This window comes from Parasteatoda tepidariorum, chromosome 4 (assembly GCF_043381705.1).
Source record: "Parasteatoda tepidariorum isolate YZ-2023 chromosome 4, CAS_Ptep_4.0, whole genome shotgun sequence".
Taxonomy (NCBI): domain Eukaryota; kingdom Metazoa; phylum Arthropoda; class Arachnida; order Araneae; family Theridiidae; genus Parasteatoda; species Parasteatoda tepidariorum.
Window position 1 is genome coordinate 52,164,618 of NC_092207.1, and position 19,260 is coordinate 52,183,877.

General features: G+C 28.4%; 3 protein-coding genes across 22 annotated transcripts in view; 1 reads left to right on the forward strand and 2 right to left on the reverse strand.

The window, feature by feature from the left end:
- The window catches only part of LOC107455975 (THO complex 6), a 15,963-nt gene extending 9,446 nt beyond the window's left edge, over positions 1 to 6,517 (reverse strand). The window contains exons 1-7 of one of the 3 annotated variants that reach the window (XM_016073725.3): positions 6,218 to 6,517; positions 5,084 to 5,214; positions 3,382 to 3,458; positions 3,246 to 3,297; positions 2,907 to 2,996; positions 2,754 to 2,802; positions 581 to 658 (exon numbers count right to left, since the gene is read on the reverse strand). In XM_016073725.3, coding sequence (XP_015929211.1) covers positions 581 to 658; positions 2,754 to 2,802; positions 2,907 to 2,996; positions 3,246 to 3,297; positions 3,382 to 3,458; positions 5,084 to 5,190 — 453 coding nt within the window. In that variant the 5' untranslated portion in view covers positions 5,191 to 5,214; positions 6,218 to 6,517. Of the gene's footprint in view, positions 1 to 580; positions 659 to 2,753; positions 2,803 to 2,906; positions 2,997 to 3,245; positions 3,298 to 3,381; positions 3,459 to 5,083; positions 5,215 to 6,021 lie in introns of all 3 variants that reach the window. The other 2 variants (XM_071179804.1, XM_043043008.2) reach the window with 2 other exon arrangements.
- The window catches only part of LOC107455966 (ran-specific GTPase-activating protein), a 237,077-nt gene that overhangs the window by 76,962 nt on the left and 140,855 nt on the right, over positions 1 to 19,260 (reverse strand). The window lies entirely within an intron of this gene.
- LOC107455963 (serine/arginine repetitive matrix protein 2) overlaps positions 6,636 to 19,260 on the forward strand; it is an 87,010-nt gene continuing 74,385 nt past the window's right edge. For 11 of the 18 annotated variants that reach the window (XR_001585648.3, XR_001585646.3, XR_006225226.2 and 8 more), the window contains exons 1-3: positions 6,666 to 6,794; positions 7,389 to 7,639; positions 8,942 to 9,052. Coding sequence is in view for 11 of the 18 variants with exons in the window: in XM_016073700.3 (XP_015929186.1) it covers positions 7,401 to 7,639; positions 8,942 to 9,052 (350 nt within the window). In the remaining 7 variants the exon portion in view is untranslated. Of the gene's footprint in view, positions 6,893 to 7,388; positions 7,640 to 8,941; positions 9,053 to 19,260 lie in introns of all 18 variants that reach the window. The other 7 variants (XM_071179802.1, XM_016073699.3, XM_071179800.1 and 4 more) reach the window with 4 other exon arrangements.

Sequence of the window (19,260 nt, forward strand, 5' to 3'; positions counted from 1 at the left end):
AATAACAAACCTTTATTATATATATATATATGTACACATGTATATATATATCAAACATTGTTGCCGAGAAGAAGGATAAAAACGAGTATAAGACAGGGAAAACGATTATAGACAGGGCACAAAATTTATTTAATTATTTGAAAAAGAACAATCATTCAAGCGACACAAAATCGTTGTACTCCTCAATAAAAGTTAGGGAAAAGTCTTGCAAAGTAAATCTGTAAAATGTTTCATCGTATTTGAATAAGGGAAATATTAGTAATTATAATTGGTCAATTAAATTGGTCGCTGGAAAATATATTTCTCACAAGTTATAAAAGGGAAAAACATTGAAATTAATGCATACTTGAACTAAAAATAGATTAAAAGAATTTTAAAGTGTAAGGAAGAGCGTTTCATTTTGAATAATACATTAAGAAAAAGATTTACAGAAAAGGAATAACATAAAAAGTTTAGTTGTAGCTTTTTATGTTACACACAAATAAATATTCATATATATACATACATATAAGCATATAATATTGTTTACAGTAGTGGGGATTTATCAAAAAAATTATATTTTTCACAGTAACATGCTTACCAATAACGTTTGTTTTTCAACATCAAGACAATAAAGTTTACTGTTTCCACAACCTACATATAAAAGTCCATTATCATCCTAAAAATAAAATTTTTTCAAATATATATATCTTTACAGCACAATATATCAGTAATTACCAGAACTAAAAGAGTAATAATTTTCAAACTAATGAAAAAATGTTACAAATATAAATACTTGTACTGAAATTAAAGATTTTTAATTTCAGTTGTTGCAGATACAGGGTCTTCAATGAAACTAGTATTAAAAATAGTTGCTTTAGAATCCCCAAGGTTAAAAATAGTAGCCTAAATATCATTTTCAATTATAAATAATAGCAGCCTAAATAGAATCTTCTGATAATAAAAATAGCTCAAAAGGTAGAAGGAGAAAAAAATAATATTAAGTTTAAGAAAGTAGAGATGTTTCATAAAAACTGACCTTAGAAGGTTTTTTTAATATTTTTTATTTAGGATCGTTATCAGAAATGAAAACGAAAACGCATATTCGTGGGGGGGGGGAGCAAAAATATTATTTAACTGGGGAAAAAAACAAAAAGGGTAATCCAAATCGTAGTAAAAGAAAGTGAATGCAATTAACTGGTTTGATTGCATATGAGGAAATAGAGAGGATTTGAAAAACGATTATTAAAAACACCTTCGAATTTCAACTTCCAAATAAACCTGTTATCACATGCGTTTTTCTCCATTTTACCAGATTTCTATAGTATTGTTATTCATTCCTCGCTTAAGTATTCATGTGTTATCCTCTTCATGTCTAAACTTTTCATTTTTAAAATAAATATTAAGAGCAGACTTTTCGGAACATATTTATAATACATGGTTCATTCTAGGCAAAGTTTGCAAAGCATCATCTTGTTAAAACTTAAGTTACAAAAAATCACTCCCATCATGCTCTTTGACCTCGATTGAGCCCTACGATGTGTATATGTATAATAATAACCAACTTTGAACTAAATTATTACTCATGAACTTTGAACTCTTTTAAGCATTTTATTTATAAGGACTTCATTGTGAGCGCACTACATTTTCTGCAATTATTTATTGTGTTTTTTCCCCAGCCATTTCCACATACTTTTTCAAAATAGAAATTTTATAAATCACTTTTTTTTACAATTCTTAATGCACTGACTCCATTAATCCCATCTTTTTCTTGTCAGTTACCTATCACTTTTTTAGCAGTTTCCATGTGATATTTCAAACTTTGATATTTTAATTCCATGTCATTACAACAAACAAATTTCAAACTAATCACATTTTGACACACTTGATTTGCGATGATTGCATCACAATTCTACATTGCTTTCCGAAAGTCTTTTGCATTTGTTTATTATCTTTCTGAGCATTTACACGTTTATCGAAAATCTAATATTTTAAATATATTAGAACACATGAATTTAGGTAGAATAATTACTTTCTGATGTGCTTGATTCCTGATTATTACATTGTATTACATGCTTTCATTTTTCAGCAGATAGTTATTGTTTTTTAAGCCTTTGTCACATGGATTTTCAAATTACAATACCCTCACAATTACTTTCCATGCAATAACCCTGTTTGCCAACAATTATTTATAAATATTTTTTAGCTGTTTTTTGCATAAAATAGTAGTCATAGCTGTTTCTCCTTGTTTTTAGTAGAAAATAGTTGCATTTTAGTCACCAGAGGAGGCTCTGCAGTTAATGAAATATCAATTGATCAAATAAATAGTCTTAATGTATCAATATTGTACCTTTCCTTAATTAAAAAATACATCAAACTTCAATTAGGCACGATTTTATATAAAAATCAAAATTTATTCAGTACAATTTTAATCAAAATTAGCAATGCTGAATAGAATATAAGTGTTATAGACAATAGATACTAGCTGCTTTCAGCAGCCAGCTGTTCCATTTTCACAAACTCATTTCTATGCAGCCTTTCACAGAAATGATCTGCATCCAGGGTATGAAGAATTTTAATTCTCATGGCATTATCTGATTAACTGTATTTAATCTTTTTTTGATCTTTCATACATTGGATTAAAAAAATTTTATTTTATATTTTACGCATAAACAAGTAAAGCAAAAAACTTTTTTATTACTCATAATTATGTTTACTTATTTTAAATTTAATCCTAGGGAAACATAAATTTACTAACAAAAACACTTAATTACTTTTTTACTGAGGACCATAGCATTTATTTCTGGCTTCACCAAGCTATCACTGAAACAAAATGGGATAAAGAAATAATTAATTTTCATTTTAAAAATAAATAAATGTTTAAAGCACAATACAAAATTTGTGTTAAACTATTAAATTTTAAATACCCTTGTGGTATTGTGAAGCTCCAACATGACTTAGCATTTTTCTTCTTAACGTCAGACCATTTCCAGACTTTTAATTCAGCAACTCCACCACTAAAATGTGAAAATTTTAATAATGGGAAGTTAATTATATACATATAAGTCAATAAAAAATAAACAAAAAGGAAACTATTTAAATAAGAAAACTTAAAAAAATTGAAAAACTGAAACAAAATATTGAAACTTTCAATTAATTTATAAATCTTAATTGTTTATTAAAATAAACAAATTGAATTGAAATATTTAAAACAAAGATTACAATTTTTAATTTTAACAAAAAATAAGTATTTTTCATTTTATTACCTTATGATTAACTGTTTGTTGGAGACAATAGAATATATTGGGGCATCATGAGCTGTAAAAAATAAAAATGTTTTATTACATACTAAATCAAAACTAACACTATGATGTAATGAATGTATGCAAATTTTACATTTACCTTTAAACTTATAGTAAGGATATTTATGCAATTCTTCAAATTGTTCTGAATCATCTTTTTCCAGGTATGGAGATAAACTGAAAAAAACAAAAAACTTCAATACTATTTAAAAAAATAACAAAACTAAGAATCAAATGTCAAAATTATCTTGAATTCAAAGACGAACTGGCAGAAGTAGGCTATGTGGGCAATAAATAACAAACCTTTATGTTTATTTCTGCAATCAGTTTTCCTTCAACAGAGTATAGAATTTACCAACTAAGAAAATTTTCATGTAAACTTTGTTAAAAAGAATTAGGCAATGTTGGCAATAAATAAACACAGGAGATTTATCAGGGTTCCCATGGTCTATAATTTTTTTTATAATGGTAGCAAAAATGAGATATATCTGGATGTTTTAAGCTATCAATAAGTATTTAATTTAAAGGAAATATACATGAGAGCAAAAAATAGCTTGGGAATAATATAATCCACAAAGGAAAGATAAATTTAAGCCTTTTTCAGTAGCCTTGAAACATTTCGATGAATGCAACTCAAAAGAAAATTTTGAGTTTCTAAAGAACATTTAGAGTTTGAGGGAGAAAATTTAGATTTAGTTTTAATATTACAAATTTTGTATACGCAATCAGATTTTGAAGTTCGTCTATAAAATTGTCGTCTTTCATAGTGGTGTGACATCATTACTTGATCATTTGTAATAATTATGAAAAATAGCAATATTTTCATAAAAGTTATTAATTTTTTTATCGTAACAGAATTTTTTTGTTGCATTTTTAAAATGTAAACTTTACTTATTTTTTGAAAACTTTGATTTGAAAAAAAAAAATGGAAATAAATATTAATCTGAGGATGAAATTCAGTCCACTGATTTTTTCTCAAAACCATTTCAGTCCGCAGGACTAAAGAGAGGCACCCATGTATCTTAGCTACCATTCCTTTTTTTTCTCCAGGTCATGGAAACCGTGGTTAACAATGCAATACTACTAGAAAGTAAAATTACTATTCCTAAAATGCTTACTTTACTTGAATAAAGCACGGTGTAACTTAAATTATGAAGAATTGATTAAAATATTTTACAATAATCCTGAAACTGTTATTTTGTTAGAGGAAAGTTTTATCCTTTTATTTTCTGCATGCAGGTTCTACACACTAAGAAGTTCATTGTTGATAGTTAAAGGAAACATCCACAAGAAGATAAAAAAAAAGATATTTATTCTAGAGAAATAGTAAAATTATGTTTATAAAATTGCGAGCAAAGCTAGTTTATATAATAAATGAAAAGTTTTTTCATTTATTATATAAACTAACTTTGTTCTCGTAGATTTTAATGTTGTATTGAATTTGTTTTCAAGAAAGGGCTGATTACTGTATTACCTATTTAAAAACAGTTTTGTATAACGGGATACCTATAGTTTGTCTAAAGTAAGAACTACCCTAGCCATTCGTCTGGACCTGTGGCGGTGACTATGGTAACAAGGTACAACTATTTCAAGTAGGGGTGTGGGGTTTTATATTTGAAACGAAACATACAAGTTATTCAAAAGTACTTCCCATTGGGGAAGTTTTAAGTTATGAGATAAAGATACAAACTTATATAATTCTTAAAAAATATAAAGGTTAATTATAAATGAAAAATAATTTTTATCTAATAAACCAGTAAATAAGAAACTTAAACGAAAGATATGGTAATTAAAATGCTTACTTAAAGATAGCAATGTCTCCATATGTATTACCAGCAACAAGATAATGCCCACATGAAGAATAAGCAACAGAATAAATATTTGTATAATACTGTTTAAGCTGCTCCATGAAGAAATAGCTATATCAAAGTATCTAAATATAAGATGAATAGAAAGCAATAAAATATCAATAAAATCATTCATAAATAACATTAAAAAAATTTGCTTTAAATTGAAAAGGAAAAAAATTTTTTTCTTTAAGGTTCCAATACCTTTTGTTTATTTCAGTTAACAAAACAAACTATTATGAAAATTTTATATAGGTAAATTTGATACAAAAATGATATCAGAATATGATATAAAACAATATTAACAAAAAGATTATAAGAATTATGCCTTTCAAAAAAATTAGCTTTTAAGAATTGTGGCGTAACAACCACTAGAAATATTGAATATCAATTCACTAGTATATAAGACATGTTAACTTGATTCTATCAAGAGGTACCTTTTGATAGATGAAGGTTGAGATAGTCTATAATTATAACCCCTCATTGGTGAACTACGGATGTGATATGAACTCGCCAACATGATGGATGGTCCGTATTAAATCAGTTAATTTGCTAAAAAAAATACTGCTCAGTAAAAAAAAAAAAAAAATCCGGTGAAGTAAATAAAGTCTCCCGGTTAACAAAACAATAAAAAATTGAGAAGAAAAAAATTATGAGTGAAATGCTATAAGAAAAAATAATAAATAAATAAAATTAAAAACTGAAAAAAATTATAATGAGCAAAAATGATATAAATAAATAAATAAAAACAGCAACTAGTGGCATTCAATCATCGAATTCTATCACAGATAAAAGTCTAGAAAGGGAGTAATGTGGAGTAACTACCACTATAAATATTGAATACCAATTCATTAGTATATGAGACATGTTAACTTGATTCTATCTTGAGGTACCTTTTGATAGATGAAGGTTGACATAGTCTGTAATTAAATCCCCACAGAATAAAATTTATATTGAAAGCTACGTCATTTATACGATTTGAAAATGAATAGATTATATAACAAAATTCATCTGTCTTCGATTCTTTTAGTTATAAACGGAAGAAATTACGTAGTTATTAAAAAAAAATAAGGAAAATTTACAATATACTTGATTAATTGTTTTAAACAGGTGGAGATGCTTAAATTTTCTTTCTTTGCAACATAAGATTTGAACTTGCTGCAAAATAAGATTGATTATTGCTAGGATATAAGTGAATTTTGTAATTGTTTACGAAAATTTCAAAACAAATCTTCATGGAACATGTACAGCCGTACTGATCCGAATCAATATAGCGTACTTAATAAACTGGAAAAGTTCATAAATCCAAGAGTTGTACGTAAAATTTTTTTAAAACTTAAAAACTCAGTTGAAACATATTTTTCAGTTCATATTTAGAATGGTAATTGCTTCATTTCTTCTTAACTTTTAAATTAGCTTTCAGCTCTTTTTTCTCGTTAGAACTAAAACTGCATTCTCACAAAATACAAAAAAAATTGCATGAGCAGCAAGAATGGTATTTAAAATAAACACCTGGCATCAGTAGTTATTGGTATATTTTTATCTGAATATGGCAACTTTAATATATTTGTTTTTTTATTGACGAAGTTCTTTTTTGTTGTTGTTTGTCGTGTCTGTCGCAGCTCGTAGCAATTGATTAAATTTCTACTGTAAGGGTAGCATATTTGTACGTTTTTATATGATCTATACTATTTAATAATTATATCAACCGAGCTATTACTTTTCGAAACTAATGTAGGGAATTCTTAAATTTGCAACCTATGAGTAATATAGATTTAACTGTCACTCTTTTCAATATTTAGTTTAGTCCATATTATCTTTTTCCTCCATATTCACTCATTTTATTTATTCTTATTAGTTCAATTTTCTTAAATGTGCGATTGTAAATAATATTATTTTACTTAGTTTACAGTATTTCTTATTGCTGCAATGAATTGTTAAAATTGCACTTTTTAGACCGTACTATGATTTACCAATGAAATATATCAAGGATAAATAGAATTTTTGAATTTTTCATTGATATGTTAATGCTATAACGTATTTAGTAAGCGATCTTCTTACTTAAATCAATTAATTTTATCCTTTGGAAAGTTTTTAATGATTTTGTACTGTAATGTCTCTAAATAACAAGTAATTAATCTTATAACTTAATTTTTATTAATCATTGATCAAAACTCTACTTTCTGTTTTTGTCTATAAAATAGTCAGCAGTGATAAGTTTCTATTTATTGTTAGCAATTATTTTAATATTTTATTTCAGTAGTGTGCTGATATGTATAATGGAATTGGACTACAGACCCCTCGAGGGAGTGGCACAAATGGTTATGTTCAAAGAAACATGTCATTTGTCCCCAAAAGTCGAGAGAAAGTTAATTATAAAACTGAAGAAGACATTAAAAAACTTGATGCTTTATCGAATAAAAAACCAAATCAAGGGATATTGGCTCATGAAAGAAAGCGCACCATCGAACTAAAATGTTTAGAAATGCAAGAATTAATGGAAGAGCAAGGGTATGTATTAGATTTATTACAATGGTTCAAATAAATTCAATCCGTTTTATCTAACTTCATTCTTTACAATTTTCCACTTTTTTGCTATTATTTAAGTGTAATATCTAAATGTAAATAGCTTTTATTCTATGTAAATTTTTGTGAAGAATGCTATTATTTACAAAAATATTTTTTATCACAAAAATTGGCACCCCAGAAAGATAAAACTTGGATTAACCTCTATATTTCAATGCAGGCTACTTTTAAAAACTGAAAGTTTTTAATAAACTTTTTCAAATTTTTTTTTCTTACACAATTCCACATTTTTTTTCTTCATAAGTTATTTCTTTGATAGGTATGAAATCAGGGATCTTTCCAGGCCAAATTTACTACCGTTTAGCGGTACCTTAACAAATTCAACTTCAGGAAAAACGAAACACCACAACAAAGTTTCACAAAATACTTTTTCTTAAAATTTTATTTTTGTATCGCATAAGAAACAATTAATTAATTTTTTACCATACTTTTGTGTTGATTTTTTAATAAAAGTTAATAATAATTTTTCACAAATTATGTCGAAATTTTCACAAAATAGGTACCTTTCAGAAAAACCTAGACAGACCCGTGGAAATTCTAACTATGTACATTTATCATTTCTTTTTTCAATTATAGATCTTAAAGCAATGTAAAATGTAATTTTAATTATAGAAAAAGCTGAGCATATAAAATATGAAGTTCATTTAAGTAGTTAAATCAATATTCAAATAAATCACTGTAAGCTTTCTGAATGTATGCTAAGTATTAATTATAATTTCTAGAATTGTTTTGTAGTTTTACTTCAATAATGCACTTAAAGAAATGTACTATTGAATAATTAAAGGTGAATTAGTAATACTGGTTTTTCTCTTTATTCATACAATTTAATGCTCTCACTATTGAAATCAAAATTGGGTCTTGAAGCAATTTAAAATTTTATAAGACATTGTCCATATTTAAAAAAAATTAATTGAAAGAATTTGTTTTTCTCTTTTTGAATTCTCAAAGGAAAAAAGAATAGCAAGGTGTATTTGGTAGCTGCAATTAATTTTAGCTCACCAACAAAAAACATCCAGTATTTTCTTGGAATTTTTAAGGGGTGGATAATTTTTTGGAAGAAAAGAAAGAAAAAGGAATTTTTATTCTAAACTTAAATTTCTCCACTAAAGATTAATAAAGGTGTATTATTAAAAAAATATTTAATAAAAATTTTTATCAAGAAATGCGGGAATTATTTATAGGAGAAAATTTTATGTTTTGCAACTAAAATATTTATTTTATTCTCAGGTATCCCGATGAGGAAATCGAAGCAAAGGTAGCATTTTTTCGCAAAATGCTCTTAGAAAAAGATGGTGGTGGTGAAAAAGAGATTCCAAAAGATGAATTTGGACGTCCTCTGTAAGTTTTTCTGAATTATAAAACAATATAAATATTTTTTTTAAATTATTACTTATTTTTAAAGAAAAATTTCAGTTTTTTTTAAAAGCTATGCTTTTTTTTTATCAGTGTCTTCACCAGCTCTTCACTGTTGTTCAGCAAAACTTCTTAAACTTCATTGATTTAGATTATATTGAGATTATATAATTTTTGAAAAAACTTGAAAATTGCTTCAGCATTAGCAGCAAGCTTCAAAATGTAATAATATGAAATCTTATTTCAAATAAATAGCCGAAATCTTATATTTTCTGACAAAGAAGTAGATAGCTACAAAAAATTTATAATTTTAGTGCAATTAATTTTCTTTGAAATCTTTAATTGTAAAAGCAAAACAAAAATAATCTGTAAGATACGTATTTTAAAACTATTTCAAAATTTAATATAGATGAGTGGCTGATCTTCATATATAAGAGTATATGCAGTGTATTCACACACCTATACATCAGTTTTTGAAAATCCTGGAAAGTCTCAGATTTTGACCTAGGTCAAAATTGGTCATTAAAAGTTATAATTTTCAATGAAAAATATAAAAATTATGGACTTTCCCAATTCATCATGGATTTTGGGTGTTAAAGCCGTCGATCCTGTTTTAAACTCATTTCCTGGTTTGTTATGTACAAAACAACGTTATTTTCCCATTCTTTAATTATTCTACCTACTTACCAAGATTGCAAGAAAGCACAGGGTTTCAAGTGTTGGGTACCGCAGTTCTATTTTTTAAAAATTTTATTTGTATTTTATTCTTATTTTTTATATAAATAAAGTAATGCTTAAAATATTTTTATTAATCATTATTTTCATATTTAATCACTATTTGATAAAAGCATCTTTATTTACCGTACATATCTAAGAATTTCATTTTCTGTATCATATTATTGGCAATTTTTTTATGATACAGTACAGAACCCATTATCCAGAAATCAGAAAACTGGAAAACCAAAAAACCGGAACGAAATTCGATAAATTTTCTTTCGATTTTTCTTTCTTTTTTGAAAGATGTTTACCTTACCGTCATTTTGAAAATAATCATCAGTGTATCACTTCATCGTTTTTTCTTCTTTTTAAGATTATTTCCAAATATATATATTTTTTAGTTGGGTTTAGCAATAAAAAAATGGTTTTTTGTAGCAATTCAGATAACGGGAAAAATCAGTTATCCGGAATAGCGATGGTCCCGATCGTTCCGGATAATCGGTTCTCTACTGTATAAATACAATGTATAAAAACAAAACACACAAAATAAATAGTAAGTATAAAGTTTGAAGTATTTGTGTTTTTGTTGTAAGAGTGTTCTTGTACATAAAACAATATAGCTCAATAGCCATAGAATTATTATGTTTACATTTTTTATATGCAGTTTTATTTAGAAGAATTTTTTTATATTGAAGCAAGAAATTTATTCAGCTAAAATGGTTAGAGCAAAATAAGCTAATTTTAGTATTCTATTTTTTAAATGTTTTAAGTTTGAAAAATTTTGAAGTTAGTATTATGTTTGTTTAGAATTTGAAATGTTATTTTTCTAAATTAATTTATGTTTTTTTTTTATATGTTTAAATTAATTTGATAGTATATGGAATAATGTTATAATTTTTATTATATAAAGTTAACAATAATTTCTAGAGTTAACCTTTAAAAAAAAGCATATTTGAGTTTTGTGAGATATAAGGATTTTACTTTATAAATTTTCTTAAAAGGCATTAAGTATTTTAAAAACTTTGTTCTAATTTGTATATTTGTCACCATTAGTTACTGGGTTATTTGTTTTTCGATTTGTTTAGTTCTTTTTTACAGCTATTGTTTAAATTGACTTATTAAAAAAATGCACAAAGTACTGCTCAAATAAAACAATATTGTTTTTTAGAAAGGAAGTTACACTTGTTCCGACCTTTTTTAGATTATATTGAAAAATAATATATTAACTCGTGTAAGTCATAGAAAGTTATTGGTACAAGTCATGGATTTAAAAAAAATCAAGATTTAGTTGATACCCTGTATATAAGTGCAAAGTATAATTCTCCTGCTAATAGTTTTCAATATTCTGAAGTAATCACACCGGACAAAAAAATTAGTCACTGTTAGAGAAATTGTGAAAAATATTTAATAACGTGTAACATGGTATATGTATAACCTCCTGGATTCAGTTAGGAAGTGAATCCAGTTTAAGCCACTCTCTGATGATTTGATCATGCAAATCTACAAAATTGCAAGGATGCTGATTTCAGCATTTTACCCGTTGTTCCAACATGTCCCACAAATTTCAATGGGGTTCAAGCCAGGTGATCTTGCATGCCAGTCAAGATGTAATTGAGTGTTCAGAAAACCATTAACATATTCTTCCAATCCGAACAACTTTAATGTAGTCGTCTTGAAATATAAGGGTATTGACAGTATACTCTTCATGAAGATGTTGACTGAAAGGCGACACCTGATCACCCAGAATGTTCAAATAAACATGTTGGTTCATGTTAGTGGCCACCTCAGTGAGGAGGCCCAATCCATAATAAGAAAAACACCCGCAAAGCATGATAGACCCACCTCCGACTTGAACCTGACCTTGCACACTTTCAGGATAAAATGCTTCATCTGGTCTTCGGTGCACTCAACAACCTGCGCCATTTGAATAAAGGCAAGAATGAATGTGATTCTTCAGACCAAGTTAGATTCTGCCAGTCAGCAACTGTCCACGTTTAGTGACATCTAGCCCACTGAAGTCGCGCAGCATTATGTGAGCAATGGCCTCTTACCATGTATTCACCTTCAAATGTTCATTGCATGCGACTCACGTCGCCATGTTCTCTCACTAATAGGTTGGGATGGACCGTCATTCACTAACTGAAGCAATTCCTGTCGGTTTTGGAAGCGATTTTGATCGTGATCCGTCGGGAAACATGTCGACTGTCTCTTTCAATGCAGGATCTTTTTCCGACCACAATTCTGATGTCGTCTTTCACGACCACATGTATTACGCTACTGCTTGTAGACACGTTGAAAACACCAACGAATCCAGCAACTTCATTCACAGTATGACCATGAGTATGGCCAAACACAATTGTCACCCTGTCACATCCTTACATTTACCACTACATCATCTAACGATTCATCGGTGCTTGCGTACTTGGGTGACTAATTTTTTTTGTCTGGTAAGCTTATATTATCTCCATCAACAATGTTTTTTTTTTTTTAAGATCAATTCCCCAATATCAGAAATTCAACCTGTACCAGGAATCCCGAACGCGACTAATTTTACTTGGTATCTAGTTCCGGGTAACATTTATGTTCAACACAATCCTGTTCAGAATTATACTGACCTTATTCATTCAAATAAATGTAGTTTTGGAAATCCATGTATTCTAACAATTTCTTCATAATCAAGTTAAAATAACTGGTTTCATTATGGCATATTTTATTTTTGTGGCAGAATTTTAATTCAAAGAAATCGTGGTCATGTTGGTACCTTTGGTAGGAAATGTGTTCACAAATAAGAGGAGTTAATTTAGGAGAAATACATGCAAATTAAGAAATCATTCGCTGAAACCTTTTTTAACTTATTTAATATGATAGTTAAATAAATTCAAAATTAGATAAAGGGAATTACATTGATATTTATTTACAGCTAACAAAATTACAAATAAATTCAAAGTTAACTGTTGAAAATTATGATTTATGTGTATTACTCTCATTTTGAATTTGCTTTCAGCAAAGGAATGAAAGTGATATCTCTTTATTGTTTATTTTAATGAGTGTAATATTTTGACAAAGTATGGGCAGCAGTTGCAAACAAAACATAAATATTTTATCACGAATCACATATAAATTATTCTGATACTATAATTAGAGATTTATTTCCTAGTTAATAAAACTGAGACAATTGTTTCAACAAAAATTACTAAATAAATTTTTTGTAGGGGTAGTTCTTATTTTTAAAACAAAACATACTTTTCATTTTTGCAAAATTCAACAAACATTTGGAAACATTTTATTATATTTTCAGTACAAGTTGATTTACGTTAATGTTGGAAAGAAGCAGTACTGTTTAAAAGTGAACATCGGTAACTTTGAACTAAATTTTTACTAGGCAGTGTGTTTCTTATTCAAAAAATTCATTTTTCTACCAATCTGGTTAAAGTATTTAACCAGAAATAATTCTGGTAAAAGTTTGGTATCTTTGTAACACAAATAGCATTTGTTTCACAGAAAATATTTTTCATGAAAGCTAATTTGCTCCTTGTTTGTTACTACATGTAGGAGTTACTTTATCGTTTTGGGGCCCGAAATTACAGGTATAGCATTGTAACATTAAGGACAGGGAAGCTGCTGTCTGCTTTCTATTAAACATTGGTAATAAGATAAAATTTATTGGTTATCGGATAATTAAACATTTAATCCTGGCCATGGAAACATTTTTCATGCAGTATATTGTCTTTTTTAATAAAATATTTCTAAAATCTTGTGCATGTAACTAAAGCTACATTAATAAATTCTAATTAAAATGTAAATAAATGAAATAATAATTATAAAATCCACGATTGGCAGATATTCACTTTTACCTTAAGTTCATTCTATAGAGTTTTATGTTTACATTCTGCATCTGAATAGTCAATTCAGATTTCTTTTTGAGGCATTTTTTAAAATATAGTTTAAAAGAATTCTGCAAGAAATTTTCTTAGAACTATATCTTGTAAATTATTTACTTGATAGAAGTGATTGTAGTTGTAGCAGGTGATGGACATAAGTTTTGAGCTTCAGAAAATTTAATATGCATGTCTTGTTTTCCCTGGCACATAGGGATGTCTAAGCTGTTATCACTTCACTTACCTGTAAACTGGTAATTCACCATTGATTAATACAATACAGATAACAACCAATAGGAATATGTTTCAGTTGGGATGGGATTATGGATTGTCTAATAAAAATGGTGCAAATGACATCTGATTGATTTGTTTCACTCAAGTGATGTAGTTTAGCCTCTTACTTGGACATCTTGAATTATAGAAGTTAGTTGGAAAATTTCCCTATAGGCACATTTTCTGTTTCAATTTTCAATTCAAATTTTTTTGTTGTTCCTGATTTAAAATTCAGACAGTCTTTGAAATGATTTAAATAATATTTTTCTGGATATCTCTTCTGGAATAATTTCGGCGTATGCTTTAGACTTGGTTAGCAAAAATATTACTTCTCAAATTTAGATAAATAGATGCATCAAATTAAAGCCGTACTCAAGAGGAAGAGAGGGGAACAATAGTCCCAGAGCCCTGGACTACTGACATACCTTCCAACTTTTAATCCTAACAAGGATGATTTTTCCCAGTGGTAGTAAAATAGAATTTTAAATCAAATAAATGGATTAAGACATTTTTCAAATAGAAAGCAATTAGATTTTGTTATATTACTTATCTTTTTTAAATTGTTTCGTAATATTACTTTTCTTCATTTTTTATCTCTGACTTAACTAATATGAACAAGGAACCTCAACCTACGCTCATTTAGGGTTGTTGTAAAAGTTAAAATGCTTTAACGATACATTGATTTTGTAACAAAACTATTTTATACTGAAAATAAAATTGTTCATCTTACGCCTACGATGTTACCGCCGATTCGAATGAAAACACTCATTCTCTCCCCACTAAGGTATTCCGGCTACTAATTAGAAATAGTACTTCCAAAAACTGCTCGTATGTTTTGGCTTCAAATATATTGAAGAATTTTAGAGCGTTTGTAGGAACAAGTCACAGGAACTTAGTTCAAAGATCGAAGGTTTTGCCTGTTCAACAATTATTTATTATTACCTGTTAGGTAATTATTTTAAAGTATCAGTTCGAGCGTTCTTTATTGGGCATTTAGACTAAGTGTTTAAATCAATTACAAATTATTAATAAGAAATTGTTAATAATTTACATATTTTTAGTAAGTAGGTAGCAGAATTATTTATTCCTTTTTTTTTTCTTTTTTTTTTTTAATCAGTCACAATTTTTAGGTCAATAAAATTTTTTGAATAGTAATTCAATTTAGTAAAAAATTATTACGGTACAAGGAGCAACGAAGTTTTAAGTTATGTATAGTGTTCTAAAAAAAAAAACTACCACACTGAATTACGCTATAGTAGTACTCAATCTTAATGGCTCAGGAGTGACCTCAAATATGCTAATTAATAAATGCAGGTGATATTTTAAGTTACGAAATAAGACTCAAAAAAGTACTTTCTCTGAATAAGCATACCTTTTTTTCCCAACGGATTTGGATTTTTGACTCCTAAAGTATAGGGGGTAGCCGCAATCTGGGAAATATGGTCCCCGTAGTTTGATCAGGAGAGCGATTTAAAGTTTGAACCCCTAAATGTTAATTTTACTTTTTGCGTATTTCGCCATATCTCGAGGACTTTTTTAGCTAATTGAAAATTTTTTGCACACAGTTATAAAATTCGTTTATCCAAAGATAATTCCATAAAAAAATTTTTTAGCAAATATTTATCATTTTTTATTATTTTATTAAATAATAGTCGAAAAAATTTAGAATTGTAAAGTATTCAATTTTTCACATCATTTTAAAGTATGTAGTGCAAAATACGAAATTTGAGCGGAAATCGGTTGAATAGTTCCTAAGTTCAATTTCTCAGGAACTATTTAACTAATTTTACTCAAATTTTGTGTTTTGCCATGTAAAATTATATTCTTTAAAATAATGCCAAGAATTGTATACCTTACAATTCGAAATTTTTCTACCATTCTTAAATAAAATAATTTAAAAAAAATATTTACCAGAAGTAGTTTTTCGCATAGAATTATCTTTGAATGAGCGAGTTCTATAATTGTGTGCAAAAATTTTTCAAGTCGCTTAAAAAAGTTTTCGAGATATAGCGAAATACACCAAAAGTGAAATTAATATTAAGAGACCCAAACTTAGGGTCCCTCTCCTGGCCAAATTATGGGGACCTTATTTTTCAGGTTGCGGCTACACCCTATATGTATAAATATTTTTTTTGGGGGGGGGGGGTCAGAAATATGAATCCATCGAAAAAAAAGGCATGTTTATTGAGAGAATTTCCTATATTGTTGCTACCCCCAATATTTTGAGGATTAAAAATGGAAATCTGTCATTTTCAGAAAAAGTTATGTTTATTCAGGGAAAGTACGTTTTTATGTCTTATTTCGTAACGTTAAATATAGTCTGCACAAATTAATTAGCATATTTGAAGTCGCCCCCGAGAGCCATTGAATTTGAGTCTAAGCGCGTGAAACTCAGTTCAAAGATTATTTATTGTTAGCGAAATAGACTAAAAATAAAATTAACATTTAGGGGTTCAAATTTGGAGCTCTCTCCTGACCAAACTATGGGGACAATATTTCCCAGATTGCGGCTACCCCCTATACTTTAGGAGTCAAAAATCCGAATCCGTTGAAAAAAAAGGTATGCTTATTCAGAGAAAGTACTTTTTTGTGTCTAATTTCGTAACTTAAACTATCGTCTGCACTTATTAATTAGCATGTTTGAGATCACCCCCTCGAGCCGTTGAGTCCTAGATTCGATCATTAGATCAATAGTTATTTAGAGTAATTCGTTTTTTCCCCCTGTGTACTGTACATAATAAGAAGTTACTGTCTATTGTGTTATTCAGTAAAAATCCCGGAAATTTGTTAAGTTTTTATTTGGAAACCATATAAAGATTTTTGATGTAAAGATGTCACTTTTGGACCTATGGGAAAAAATAAAGTTTATACATAATGCTCCAAGCATTTCCTGTAAATGAAGCAAGAAATGGCATGCTGTAGCTGGTAATTATGTTTCAAACATTTAGAGCTGAATTGGGCTATTGAATCGATTTATGGTATAATAATCTCTTTCACATTATTATATTAAAGTGATAACAAATAAGTGATAGTCCAAAGTCTCGAGGAGTATTTTAATTTAGTTATATATATATTTTGTCATTTTGTTTTTGGTTCTGGCATATTTTAATTATCTGTAGTACATATCATTTGTCTATTTCGGATATTTTCAGCAAAAATTTTTAATTAATTCTTTGTGTACTCTTAATATTTTTCCTGTTCCTAATTAGTGAAACTATTTGGTAACAAGCGTTTAAATTTCTGTGTTGCGGCACGCCACGGTCTTTAATTTAAAAATGTCACTCTCCTGCAGACACTGTTTCGTTAAACCGTTGGCGTGCCCTTTTGTGACGTCACAGCATATGGTGACTTTTCCCCCCGGTCGATATAACGAAAAGCATCATTCGGGGCTGTGTAACGGGAGCCTCCAGGAGGCGGGGCTTTGAGAAGGGCGCACACCTCACTTCGTTTTGATTATGTGTGGCTTCTGACAGGATGGGGGGACTGCTGAGCCATGTAGTCGAATTCCGTTTTCAATAAACGGGCTTGTAGCCCCCCTCTCACAAGTATTCAACTTTTCCTGCCGTAGTCAGCTTTTTTGATTCCGTTCCTGAAAGAGTTTAATTACTTTCCAGCTGCAACATTTATTTTTGCCAGGATTCCTCGACAGGGATTCCGATTTATTCATCGTGATATAAATGATATTCGTGATTTTAATGATTTATAATAATCTCTCTTGATTTCATGCTGCTAACTATTAAGTCATTTCCAAAAAATTGTACTCATTTCTGGCTGTATTTTTCAAAGGTGACATTGAATTGTTGCTGTGAAAAAACCCCTATTTCGAATGATTCTTTTAATTCCACTGAATAACGAATTGGATAAGTTATATATTTTTGTAGTTGTAATACTCATCAACGTGTTCGATTCATATTCGTCAAATAGAGTCCCTCGCTCAGGTAAATACGAGTCTCAATATACTCGTACCCTAAAGATCTTTCCTTTTATTAATTTTTTTCTTTTGGTAACCTTTTGTTTCGTAGTCATCCTTGAGTGCTTTAAGCTGTATAGCTGTTTTTCAGGCTATCACGCCGTTGTCCGACATTAAATTCAATCCGGATTGAAACTAAAACGCATTTTAATCGGAAAAAAAATAGGGAAAATTGAAGTCTCTCATGCAGGTTAATTTAATCGTGTTTCAAGGTTGCAAAAAACCCGGTTTTTTTCAGAAAAACCCAACCCAAGTGAGTTTTTCTGGGTTTTATTGGGCTTTTCTGTTTTTTTTCTTTCACAAGAGAGCAGGGATAAGTACCTTATTTTTTTTTAAAAAAAAACTTAATTTAATATTAATAATTTAGTTTAATTTTCATAAATTGACTTAACGTATAGGTAATTAAAGTGTAATTAATACAAATGAATTGGTGCAAAAGTCTGAATAAAGTTTCTTCTGACGATACAAACTCATGATACAAACACGATACAAACGAAACATGACAATTCGGACCAAAAAATTTCTTCAAATTTAAAGTCTTCAAAATAATCAAAAAAAAATTTTTGTATACTTCTTTAGCTACACTTATTAGTATCTTATAGACAGCAGTGTAGTTTATTGACATTTGCTCGAGAAAAAAAAATAAAATAGAAATTCACCAGATCTTGAATGCCAGGAAAATGACATATTACCTTAGAAGTTTAAAAAACAGTCATTTTAAGTTAATAGTAAGTATCTCAACTTAAACCTTTATGTTAGATGGACCATAAATTGCTTAAATTAATTCTTTTTATCCACTGTGGAAAGAAACAAAAAAAATTTTGTTGCTGATATGTACAGAGTAAAATTGTGTATAATAATCAATCATTAAATAAATAAATAACTTTGATTACTTCCAAGCATATTACAATCATACATAAACTTGGTATTAGGTTAATATTTGCTTTCCCTCTTTACAGTATTAGCAGTTAAAAAGAATTTCAATGTCCTGGCATTCACAAGCCAGGAAAATGACAGCCAGGATAATGACAAATTCGCCATTTTATAGCATATAACTTTACTTTAATTTATTATTTTGGCCGAAGACGTTTATATTCTGCAGAAAACAACAGTATTTCTTAATTGAATACGAAGTTCTCTTTCCTTCTACCCCTTAGCCAGAGTTGGCCGTTGATTACAGTAATCGATTACAACTGTAATTGATTACAGATAATTACAGCTATGTAATCAATTACTTGTAATCATGATTACAAGTAATCAATTACTTGTAATCGTGATTACAACTTTCAAAAAATTTTGATTACAGCTGTAATCATGATTACAATTTTGATTACAGTAATCAATTACTTGTAATC